Source organism: Corvus brachyrhynchos, unplaced genomic scaffold, assembly GCF_000691975.1.
Source record: "Corvus brachyrhynchos isolate BGI_N302 unplaced genomic scaffold, ASM69197v1 scaffold56, whole genome shotgun sequence".
In the NCBI taxonomy this organism is placed as follows: Eukaryota; Metazoa; Chordata; class Aves; order Passeriformes; family Corvidae; genus Corvus; species Corvus brachyrhynchos.
In genome coordinates this window covers 7,934,718-7,947,458 of record NW_008238664.1, presented here as the reverse complement: position 1 = coordinate 7,947,458, position 12,741 = coordinate 7,934,718, and the positions used below count along the sequence as shown (strand labels likewise).

Sequence of the window (12,741 nt, the reverse complement as noted above, 5' to 3'; positions counted from 1 at the left end):
ATGACAGCTAGTTGTACTCTTGTCATTAACACAGGACAATCAGGAAAGAGTTAAATTAATTTTTGTTGGACTTGCACACTGAAACCTTTGGGTAGTGCAAGCAAAGACCTTAGTTTAACTTACTGTTGAGCTTAGCTTCTTTGTCTTAAATCTCTGTCTTAATTCACATCTCCCATACTCTTCTCATTTTTTACTTCTTGGTGTTTAGAAACTCTTCTTTTTGTTTGAGATACATTTTATGTACTTGCTTTTGTGCTTAGCATTGCTTTTTGTGTGCAGTGTGAGACCTGACTTTTCAGTCTGAAAAAACTGGGACAGGTAAGGAATGTGGGACTGCTCTGAGGAGTAATCTGGGGCAGAGGCTGCAAGACCAGGCCAAATTAGTGCCTTTATAGCATGAATAGAGCAGTCTTTCTAGGTAACTCTGAGAACATTTGTACTTCTGTTGTATACTTTTGAGATGAAAATATGCAGTGTTATGTCTGTTTGAGGAATTAATTGTAGGGAGGGAGAGACCAAATTTCAAACTGGTACATAAGCATGGCAAGAATACTGTTAAGTCACTGTGCATTAGTTGTGTTGAAATCTGTCTCTTCACTAGAAATTAACCATGTAAAGTTTGAATAGTGTAATAGTGTTACTGTCTTGAACTTAGTGGACCACTGAAACTACATTTATATTTTAATTTCTTATCTCAGTCTTGAATATGTTTAAGTACCCAGATTTGTATCAGACAATAAATACAAAGTGCATGCTTTCACCCTCCTTACTAAGCTCTGTTAGCGAAATTATAACAGGATGTGTTGGCTGTCATGCAACTGCTTGTAATCTTACCAAATTGACTAGGTATCTGGGTTAGAATGTGGCTGTTGCCCAAATCAATATTATGTCTTTAAATAGGAGAATTCCATGAAAAGGGGCAAGATGTTTACCTTCCCCAAGGGACTGAATATACCTCTATAATGTGGGTGGCCTTAACAATCAAATCAGTGTAATAAAGAAATTTTTGAATTAAAACATGATAATTAATGGCTTTCAAATCTGTTGTTTCTTATATTGGTTGGTTTTAATACTATTTGTTGTGTTTAGCCATATCCAGAAGATCCAGCAGTGTACAAACCACTCTCCCAGGAAGAGCTGCAGAGGATAAAAAATGAAAAGAAACAGAAACAAAATGAGAGGAAACAGAAGATATCAGAGAATCGCAAACATTTGGCCAGTGTACGGGTTGTACAGAAGAACCTTGTCTTCGTGGTAGGGCTATCTCAGCGCCTAGCAGATCCAGAGGTGAGCAGTTCACACTTGCAGATCTTGCTCTTAACTTGCTGCCATGAAACATTGGAATACCCTTGTGTCTCCCTGAAGGGTATAAAAGGAAGCTGTGTTGAAAAGGGTCACTGCTGTGAGGCCCCCTCTTCTTAAGGGAACTTAGCTTCCTCCTCCAAAATAACATCAATAAGTGTTTGTCTCTGTTTTAGGGAGTATAGATGCTCTGTGGGTTTTTTCTTTTTTTTCGAGTCCACCCTGTTTTTTGTTTGAACAGTGTGAATGTTTGAACAAAATTAACGTAGCTTTTTTTTTTTTTTTTTTTTTTTTTTTTTTTTTTTTTTTTTGTGGCGGGGGAAGGGGGGAGATGTTGTTCTTTGTATTTGTTTAATAATGGGAGCTTGGTTTTTAAGCTAAAAATAAGCATAAGGACTTTTTAGGTGCTCATTTTCCTAGGTTGGATCTGCTGGCATTATACAGCTATATCATGAATCACCCATTCTAAAATGGGAGCTTGGTTGGATTACAAATAACTGATACACAGTATCACACAAACCTGTAGGGACAGAAGAAAAAAGCCAACACTTGGAAGTATACACTAGGAAGGAACATAAGGATGATGTCCTTAAGAAGTTGTGGGGGAAAAAATAAGAGGAAGACCTCGGAAAGAGTTGGTTTGCTACTCTGCATCATCAGAAATAAGGTTTTCATCTGAGAAAACTGATTGTGTTTAAAATGTTTTATTTACTTCCATCATCAGTCATAGCTGCAGGCGGCCAATGGAATAAGTGCTAATGAGTGAAAGTATCTTGAATTAGAATATGGAGGAAATGTACTACAGGCTAAGATAAATGTCTTCAAAATTATGGTGCCAGATTAAATACACCTTATCAGACTAAATTATCTAGAGAGCTCTCAAACAGAAGTGGCTCTTCCTGAGGTCTCAGAGTATGGTCTGTACTTTGGTAGACCAAAGAACAAATGTAAAAAGCTGCTTTTAGTGAAGGAGGAAAAAAACAGGATAAGGGAAGAGAAAAAATCAAGTTAAAACTGATCTGGTGTATAACACTTCAGTATGTACTAAAATATAGCAGCAAGTATTTGCAAGCAACTGTCAGCACTGGCTTGGGGCTATTTATCATTGAAAAATGCAATATGAATTTGTTATTGAAATTTGGTTTCTTTGACCAGATGGAGGATTTGTAATTAAGAGAAATAGTGGTAAATACAGTTGATTTAAGAAACTTTTTTAAACCTCAGATAATTCTACACTGAATACTTGAAGTAACTAGGAATGGGTTTATTGGGGGATGGGGATGTGCTGTATTAGGTGTTTTGGTAGCAGTATTCTCAGTGACATATGAGAAAATGTGTACTTACTGAATATTGAATATAGCACAAGGTGACTTATCTCCAAGAAACCTAGCCTGAGAGAGATGAGCTAAAAAAATATACAATATATTCAAGTTTTCTACTTAAGCAGGCAAAAGTCTTTCATAAATTGAGATTATTTGGAATGGGAGCTTGGCTGTTATGTGCTGTTTCTGGAAATAGGTCTGTGGATCATAGTGGAGTACAGGTGGATGCTCTTGGGTTGACATGCTCTTACGAAACTTGTGAAGGCTATGCTGTCATATTGTGCCAGGATTATAGTCTGCAATATGCTTGAGTAAAAGGGAAGTTTCTTCAGGATTGTCACTCTCTTCTGGATGGATGCCTGGAGGGTGGGTGTAGTATGTTTCAAGAGGGTGTAGACCAAGTGAAGAGCAGTCAGAAGAGACCAGTGAATGACCGGTTGTCTATACAATGTGCCCTGTGGTTCTTTGGGATGTTCCAAGTGTGATGCTCTTAGTTCTTGAAGATATTGATGCTTGCTTGGGAAGGGAGAGGTGGTAGTTTAGTTCTTGGATCAGTACAGTTTAACTGCCCTATCCAAGATGGAGTAGGGGAAACAAATCTTCCTTTATAACCTCTCAGATTATTGTCTAGAACTAGAAATGCCCTTATTTTGTCTAGCTTCAGTCTGAGTAGTCAGTACTTTTGCATCTTCTTCCATCACAGAAATGGAAAAAAAAAGGCTTTTGGTGTAAATGTCAGAATAGTTCATTGGCACACAGGTAACGGTTATTCAGCAGAGTTCCTTAATATGCTGGTGATGTTCTTGCTTTGCACAGGGTGCCTAAATGATGTGTTAGTACTAACTGATTCCAGGAAGGGCAAGACGGGTATTTTTTTTCCTTTACAGGTGTGATAGTCACTCATTCATTTTGGCATGATGTTGATTCTGAAATGTTTTTTCTTGCCCCTGGAAATTTTCCTATATTGTCGTCCTCTGCTTAGTCTGGTCTTTGGAAAACTTGTGACCACTTGAGCTAATTGGTTTACTCCCTTTTTCTTTGGAGTGTGGGGCAAGGCAGTCAGGATTCAGCATTTTGTAGCTAGTAATTAATATAGCTGGATGCAAGTTTAAGGTGTATGGTTATGTGGAAACTAGAATGAACTAGTGATTTTTATTTTTTAAAACAATTTATAAAATAGATATATACAGGAACTTCTTATGCTGAATGGGATATATTTTGCCAGTGTGGGGTTTGGGTAATCAGAGTACTGAAAGGATTTTTTAAAATACAACGTAAAATGTGGGATATTTGTCATTAAAATTCTGCAGTGGCAACACACTTTGTATTGCAAGTAACTGTTTTTACGTGGGAAAACAAATCTAAATCTATATGCTCCTCTTTGTAGGAGAGACCTGTTTTTTATTAAAGGTTTTTAGCTGCACAGTTTCACAGAAGAATAAGTACACCTCTGTAGGAATTATACATATACCACTTGAACTTTCTTTTCTTGCAGGTTTTGAAACGACCAGAATATTTTGGGAAGTTCGGTAAAATACATAAAGTTGTCATTAATAACAGCACATCATATGCAGGCTCACAGGTAAGTCAGAGGGCTTTGTAATTTTTTAATTTTAATTCCTTTAGAGAATACACATGTGCAGAGGGAATCTAGGGCTCCCTATTTCTGATTAAGCAATAGGTAAGAGTGAAAAAAAAAAAAAGGCATTGCAAGAATCAAATTACTGTTAAGTTACTGGGGCATTTTCCAGCCAGACTCTCAAAGCTGGATGCAAAATGCAGCACAGAAAATTGGGAGACAGGGTGAGAAACTTTAAAGCAGCAGCAATATGGCATTTAGTCACTAATCTGCATTTTGGGGGTAAAATGCCTTTTAAGTATTTTTAGAACAGTCATGCAACATACTGATGCATTTCTTCTTTTCTTCATTCTTTATGCATCACATACGAGTTTTTATGACTTCTGCCTTTTTTGTCAGTTTCTTGTTAAAAACATTGAGCCCTGAATATACCAGTTTATGAAGTGAGCGGCTAAGAAGGTGACTCAATGATCAGATCCGTCTGGGGAAAGAAGAATAACAAGTAAATAGTGTATGTTCTCTTTCTAGGGTCCAAGTGCCAGTGCATATGTAACCTACATCCGGTCAGAAGATGCCCTCCGAGCCATACAGTGCGTCAATAATGTGGTGGTAGACGGCAGAACACTTAAGGTGGTAATATTTTTATGTTTTCATGTGTATGTTCGAGACCACTAGTATCAGGGCATCGTATACAACTTTGTGTGGGTATATATGCTTGTATTGCTGAACAAGAATGTCCAGTGCATTGGCTTTTGACTTCTTTTCCTGGTAATAATCTCAAAGTGGGAGTTCAGTGAGCAACCAGCAGGCAGTGTTTTGGTGGGTTAGCAGGTAACTTCTTAAAACAAAGTTTGAGAGAAAGATATGTACCTCCTCCCCATCCTCACAGTGGCTTTTCTGTTGTATAGCATAATAGTACAGTGTGAAAACTCACTGTTTGCTTTTACAGAACATTTTTGCAGTCTATAAGCCACACCTCTCAAAAGCTCCCTGGGAAATTGATTTTTTTATTTTCCTTTTGGTGTCTTTGTAAACAGGTGTTCAGGCTGATTTGGCCAAATTGGTGGCTCTAAAAAATCTAGTTAATATTTGTTTCCTGACCCTGCTGCTTGTCTCCTTATGATTATGCAAATATTTACTGAGGCTCTTACTGTGGAATTTATTTAGATTGGATGAAAATAAAAATGCATCCTAATTATCTAATCTTCAAGAATATGTAGATTTCTTACAAATGGACTTTTTATTCCATCTGCATCAAAAATGCATTATGATGGAATTTCAAATCTTGAGGTAACTTTTTTTAAATATAACTTTTTTATCTTATATGGTTTAAGACATTCTTAACCTCCAGTACTTAATTAATTTTTTTTTTCCTTCAGGCATCATTAGGTACAACAAAATATTGCAGTTATTTTCTAAAAAATATGCAGTGTCCAAAACCAGACTGCATGTATCTACATGAGCTAGGTGATGAAGCGGCCAGTTTCACAAAAGAAGAAATGCAGGTAAGTGTAGTGAATGGGAAACGCATGAAATGTGGCATGGATGTTTTACTGTCTGTGATTTAGTCTAATGTGTGCAGTGTGTTTGCTGAATGTTATGGCAGTGCTGAATTTTGAACTCCAAGAGGTGATCAACCAGTTGGATATTGCAAAGAACAGGTAGTGCAATTTTTTCTATTGCATGCTGTTTTTAAAGTCTGAGAAGTCAGGTGAGTATTCATGAGGCAAAAAGATGGAGATTAAACTCTTAACCAAGAATTCAAATAACCTGAGCTAACTGCTTCCCCTTTTTTCGTACTAATGTAAGGTAATGTTATTTTAGATCTGTATGAAAGAAGCTACTACAAATATGGGTTTTCCTGTAAAATTGGTGTGTGTGGACAGTTACCATGGATTGACTCTTGTGCTGTGATTGACCATGCTGTCTGAATCCCAGTAACCCTTTTAGCCTATGAAGTGTTTAGAAACCATTTGCAAATAAAACATTGAGAGTAACTATAGTAGTAATAAAAAACAATGCTGGGATTTTTTTTTTTTTTACTATCTCAGTATCAAAATACTTACTGTCTAGGGTAGGGAACCAAGTAAATGGATAGCTTTACTGTCTCAAATGTGGTGGATTCTGAGGTCTTTAGGGTCTGGCTCTGTCCTTCTACATGAGGTATGGTAAAGCTTTTAAACTCAGTCTCAGGTATGCCAGCCTTGCATCCATGCTGTAGTTCTTGCATGTGGTCTGTCCATGAAGCAGAGAGTCTTCACCCCTAGTGCCAGCACAAATGTTGTTCTAGTAGAATTTTTTTGATGTGTTAGGCTGCTGTAAGCCAGAAAATAAGGAAGAATGTTCATATCTATTAAATACTTTCTACAAATTATTTCTGAGGATTTCAGCAGATAATTGCAATAGAAGGAAAAATTCCAAGGACAAGTTGCAAACCAGGCCACCTTCCCTGTTTGTTTCCCTGTATTTCTCTCACCACCTAGATCTGTTACGTAGACATGTTTGAGGGTATGTTCTGTCTGGTCGTCTTAGTTTTTTATAGAGCTGTCAGCCATGAATTTATTTAATCCATTTTGAGCCTGTTGGTACTGCCAACCCTTTAGTCTTTTGTGGCAGCAAGCCCCAGAAATTCACCAGCTGTTTTGTAAAGTGCTTTCTTTTGCCAGTGTTAAACTGCTCTCTAGTTACTTTTGTCAAGTGTCCCTTAATCTTAGCTTTGTAGTGCTTGCTGAAAGCAAAACCCCTTATTCACCTTATTCATTGCCTTTGTGATGTGGCAAAACTTCATCTAGTATCTCCCACCTTTGTCTCCAAATCATAGTTTCTGGGCTTTTAAACTTTTTTTTAAAGCAGTTGCTCCATTTCTGTGATAATTTCTCTTGCACTTCTCTGTATTTTCTAGCTATGTCCTCCTTGAGATGCAGAGCTCAGATGCATGATGTGGGGGAAGCCAAGTTTAATTTCTCAGTTCTCAGTGTCTTATATGTAGTGTGATATGTGCTTCTTAAAAATTTTGGTTTAGTTTATTTGAAGTGGCCTTTTTAATGATACCCAGCACATCTTCTGAAGCTAGTACATAATCAACTAACAGTTTCAGAGGTCTGTTGGCAGTAACCTCAGCATTTTTTTTCTGAGCTGTAACAGCCAGTTCACAGATCAGTAGAGGGTTACTATCATCTAGACTGCTTTTCCCTTCTTGTGTCATCTGACATGTCCTTGGTGAAGCTGATTTGCCACCGTTTGCTTGTTTGCCAGTTTCTCTGTGATTCTTTTGGAGCTCTTCATTATCAGCATGGCAGTTTATTACCCAAAAAGCTTGATATTGTCAGCAAAGAACTTGCTTTTCAGTCCTTTCTCATGCATGCTGATGGTGTTGTATAGAACTGACACTAGTCATCAGTCCTCATTGCTTGCTTCTGCACCCTAAGAGTTCTACCTTTGAACCAGCTTCAATTCACACAGGAACCTTTTCTCTCTTCCATGGCAGATTAGTAAATAACTGGTGTGAAACCTTACCAAAGATGTCTTTTAAAGTTTTGTGGATCCTCTTTATTTATGCTTACTGACTCTATAAAGAATTCATGTTAGTGAAACAGGGTTTCCCTTTAAAATAGATACTCAGATTCAATCCCACTGGCTTGTGTTTACCCATGAACTTCTATTTTAAAAAATTATTAGTTAGTAACCTTTGGAAGGATGAAGATTTACTTAGCAGCCTGTAGTTCACAGAATCTTTTCTACAGCCGTAGTAACCTTTGGAAGGATGAAGATTTACTTAGCCTGTAGTTCACAGAATCTTTTCTACAGCCCTTTTTGTAGGAGTCAGTGGCAAACTGTCAGTCCTCTGGCCTGACTGCTGGTTAAAATTGATAGGCTACATACCTTGGTCAGGATTTAATTTTCATGTATGAGTTTCTTCAGAAGTCTTGAGTGGATTTTACTTCATCTGGGTGGCTTGCATGAATCTTCCTTCCCTGTTCCTTGTTATATTGCTTAAACTTTAAAAAAATTTCTTATTGCTTTCTTAAAAGTAATTGGAAATTACACAACTGCCAAGTACATTGTTCTTTCAGTGTGCCAGCTTTCCTGCATTTGGGTTAGTGTCAGTGAATTTCCAGGTCCATTTAATGAGATTGAATGTTCATTGTTGCAGACTTTGACTCTGTATTTAAAAAAAAAATTGTCAATGGATGAATTTGTATTCTAGGTTAAATAATTAATAGAGCTAAATATTGTAGCAAACTAAAAAGAATTGGTTGAACTCCAGGAAGTGTCTGAAAGTGAAGCTGGGAATTGTAGGTGGGTTGGAGTTGCTAAGTTTGGCCTCTGGGTTGTCTGTTATAAATAAAACGCAATTACTGCAAGCTCCTATATAGGTTTTTAATCTTGTTTCTTTCTTGCATTTATGTGGCAAGTAAATGAATTTAAGACTGACCTCTGATGTACCTGGCCGTGATATTCAGTCTTTTGTCACTGAAGCAAGTTGAGAGATCCAGAGAGGTTTCTTCTTACTCAGCTGCTTAACGTTTGCAGTGCAAATCTGTGCATCAACCTAGCTGTAGTCATAGTTGGATGGTGAAAGAAGCTTTTCCAGGGTGCAGAATATCTCAAGGTGTGCGTTTAGGTGAGCCATACTATAGAACCACAGTTTTTCCTACTATGGGTAGCAGCTTGGGTGTAGGCACTGACAAAGCGGGTAGGATGATGCGCGCACTGGTTATTTCAACCCTTCCTGAGAGTTGTATAAGTTGACTCCATAAGGACATTTTCAGAATCAAACAGTAATGGAGAACTGGACAATTAAGTAGCAAAAGAATGGAGGCATAGATAGTGTTTAACTTGAAGTGTTCCGGTGAGATATGCAGTTGCTCTTCTAAAGGAACCCATAAGGGAATATAGTTTATCAGCAGTACTATTTTTTGTATTTGTCAGATATTCATGCTTAATTTTTTAAGAAAAAACGTGCTATATTTTTAGGTTGTAAAATTTTTCTAGGGGTATGTCCATGTTGCCTGTGGACTAATTCCATTCCTGTTCCAACAAAATATTAAGGAATTCAGTAATGTAAAAAAAAAAAGAAGTTTAGTTTTAGAAGTACAAGTAATGTGAGAGCTTTTAAATCAATACTGAAAATGTCACAGATAATAACTTCCGTGTTTCAGACTTAAGATTCAGAAGACCTGACCATAAATCTTGGCACTTGTTTCCTTTGCTAGAGGATATCTTCTAGTATCTGGAAACTAGATAAAAGCTATTGACAACTTCAAATTCACTGTTTTATTTTGCATCTTGATTCAACTCATAACAATACTTCACTTGCAAGTAATAATTCTTAGGTTGGAGTGTCATAACAACCTACAAAAACCATGAATGCTCATCTTGAATTTCAGATGTTACTTTAAATATTGGAGGTAGAAGTAGATCTTGCTGGTTTTATTTTATATATTAAGCCACAGAATGTTATCTGCAAGCAAGACTAAAAAATACTCTCTTCACTTGTCAGATTCTAGTATTTGGGAGTTGGATTGGACCTCCTCAATTTCTGAAAACAAAAAGTTGTTCTCAATTGATTCAGTTAACTGAAAGAATATTTCAATTCCTCAGCTATTAAAAGTGATTTATCAGTTATTGCTTAAACCTCAGCTGTTTTATTAAGCCAATATAAAATTACTTTCATTTTGGAAGAAGTTTTTGTTTAAAAGGAACTCTTTGTTCCTTCCCATCTTCTGAAAAGCTTAGTATGGTTGATACATGAAACACAGACTGCCTTAGAGATGTAGCTGTTTGTGATTTCTAAGGTGTATTTGTGAAGGTCTTGATTAGAACTGAGGAGCAAATTTTCATAAGGTTGTAGGTGTTTTTCTGCTTTAGAAGTCTCAAAAAATTATAAATTGGTAGGTACATCCAAGTGATTTCTAGGCAACCTTTAGAGCCATTGAGATCACATCTGTGCTGAGAGTGAGAAGCACTGTTTTGAGTTTGAAAGGAGTGACCTGATGAGTTGTAAAGGCTAAATTACTAAGCTTTGGGACGTATTATATATATGGGCATATTATTTATACTTGGGGTATATTATTTATACTTGGGTATATTATATATTAAAAAAATTATAACTGTAAAAATATATATTAAACCAGTATTCATTCATTGTGAGTTTCTCTTTCCTTAGGCGGGAAAGCACCAGGAATATGAACAGAAACTACTGCAAGAATTATACAAACTAAACCCCAACTTCCTCCAGTTATCTACGGGTACAGTTGACAAGAACAAGAACAAAGTGACAGCACTGCAGAGGTATGATGTGTAACTACTGATGCTGGACTGCCTGGTTATGCTTTCTGATTATTCCAATGAAAACTTTTATTCCTGTTTGATCCCCCAAGTTGCGTACTCTTTTAAGTACCTATTATATTATAAAATCTGACAGGTTTTCTCTGTGGAGAGACATATTGTTGTTTAGGACTGGTATTCTCCAATTTAGTGTTCCCACTGAAGCCACTCCAAACCACACACCACTTGCTCACTCCTTCCACTTGCCTTCCCCTGCACCAGACAGGAGGGGAGAATTGGAGGCACAGAAGGTAAAGGTCAGAACAATTTCCTGGAAACAGCAATGAGATAAAAAACCAGTAACAGTACAAATGACAGAGGGTACAAGAAAGGAGTGAATGGTTCACAAGTGATTGCTCACCCTATGGAAACCCCCAGCAGTACTGACCACTCCCTGTGCCAGGCTATGCTGACCCATAACAGAACCCTTCCCCAGACCCCAGAAAATTACCTAAGGTGGTACAGAATTGATGCCTCCCATGTCCTAGCCATGCCCTTTCCTGGCTACTGCAAAAATTTAACCCTGTCCTGGCCAGAACCAGGACACATGCACCACTTTGTTTTAAAACAAAGTGAGTGTATGTCTTAGGAAAGAAATGTGTTTCTGCATTTGGATCAATAGTTCAGAACAAGATATTCTTATTCTGGAAGAAGACCTTGTATTTTATATTTGCAAACCAAATGTATTTGTTAAAGACCAGATGCCTACTTTCTTGGTATGGTGTCATTATGAGTGCAGTCTGTATTCTTATTTCTGAGACGCCTTATAATCTTGATATGCTTTTTTTACATCATGATTTATAGTTCAGTCCATATATTTTTTACTATGTTGTAATTACAGATATCACTTATTATGGCTTGCTAAAATAATATTCTGTTGAAGTAGTTTGTTAAGTAAGTTGTGAAAAGATTTCTGTCCATATGAGTATACAGTCACACAAAGATAAATTAAAGTCTGAGGTTACCAGTCCTTAATTATTCATTCAAATGGCATATTTAAGATAAAGAAATAAAAACTGTTGACAATTTCTTCCACTCCTTTTTGTAGGATTTTGATGAAGGAGATGGGGAGAGTGAAATGTGAAGGTTAGACTGCACTTCATACGTACCTTGGCCTTGTATTCAGGGTTTGTGTTGTGTGCCAGTTTATGCACTACTGAATTTTTCAGACAATAGTTTGCCAGTGCACTGCTTGCACAGCTTGTACAGTGCACTTGCTTGCACAGCAGTCTAAGCAAGAAAGTGGGTACTGTATCTAAAATAATATCAGTGGATCTTGAATAGGCACAATACAATTCTGAGAACTGGTATTCCAGCTGGTGTACTGGGGCTATTTTCTTTAATTTCTGGAGGCTGTGTCATACGCACTTTGACTGCAAGTGGTCAGGGCTTCTAGAGGGATCTTTTTTCTTAAGGACAGTGCTGCTCCTTGTTTCTCAGGCACTGGTTCAATATTGACTTCGAAGGTAAAGTACAGCAAGCAAAACAAATACATCACTTCTTGAATTTGGGAATTGATTATTTTGTTTGAAATCTGAACTAATTTTAATTTGAAACCTAGTTAGATCCCAGCAAAACAAATTATACCAGCGAGGGAAGAATGCGCTATCTGAAACTACAGCAAACTTTTAAGCCTTTAGGAAGCAATTAAGAGTTGGAGCTTGGCCAGTCTGTGGTGCTAACATTGAGCACTTATGGAAAAAGTGGGATGTTGCTCTAAAGGCAACAAGTGGTAATTTCTGGAGGTAATTTCTCTTGTCAGTTGGACAGCATAATCACAACATGGACACTGTTCTTTGCTAATGCCTAGGTACCATCTTTAGGGTTGTAAAGTGAATTTCTTGCAGCTGAGATTTTGACATATTTCTTCAAGACCCATCTCAGTACAAAATGTAGCTGGTGCACTGGTGAATGCACATTGTTCTTTCACAGTTTCTACCCAACTGGATTCTTGTTTTTGTAGGATTCATTGATATGATACTCATATTTGTAGCAGTTTGTCAGAGCCTCTGACAAATCTGTACTGGTTCTTGTGTTTCTGGAGTGCAGGATTTCTGTTTCGTTATGGAATTGAACAGAAATTGAGTTCTAAGTAGTAGATGCTTAATTATAAATATCCAATAGTAGAAAACAGTTTGTTAAACTCCAATAAGTGTTTTTCTACAATTGCTCTAATTTGAAAGGTCCTACTTGCGGACCTTTTTGTTC

At 37.1% G+C, this 12,741-nt stretch overlaps 1 protein-coding gene across 4 annotated transcripts in view; it reads left to right on the top strand.

Moving 5' to 3' along the window:
• The window catches only part of CNOT4 (CCR4-NOT transcription complex subunit 4), a 49,775-nt gene that overhangs the window by 11,291 nt on the left and 25,743 nt on the right, over positions 1 to 12,741 (top strand). For all 4 annotated transcript variants that reach the window (XM_017737966.1, XM_017737965.1, XM_017737963.1 and 1 more), the window contains exons 3-7: positions 1,090 to 1,287; positions 4,120 to 4,206; positions 4,732 to 4,833; positions 5,583 to 5,708; positions 10,373 to 10,497. In XM_017737966.1, coding sequence (XP_017593455.1) covers positions 1,090 to 1,287; positions 4,120 to 4,206; positions 4,732 to 4,833; positions 5,583 to 5,708; positions 10,373 to 10,497 — 638 coding nt within the window. The remainder of the gene's footprint in view (positions 1 to 1,089; positions 1,288 to 4,119; positions 4,207 to 4,731; positions 4,834 to 5,582; positions 5,709 to 10,372; positions 10,498 to 12,741) is intronic.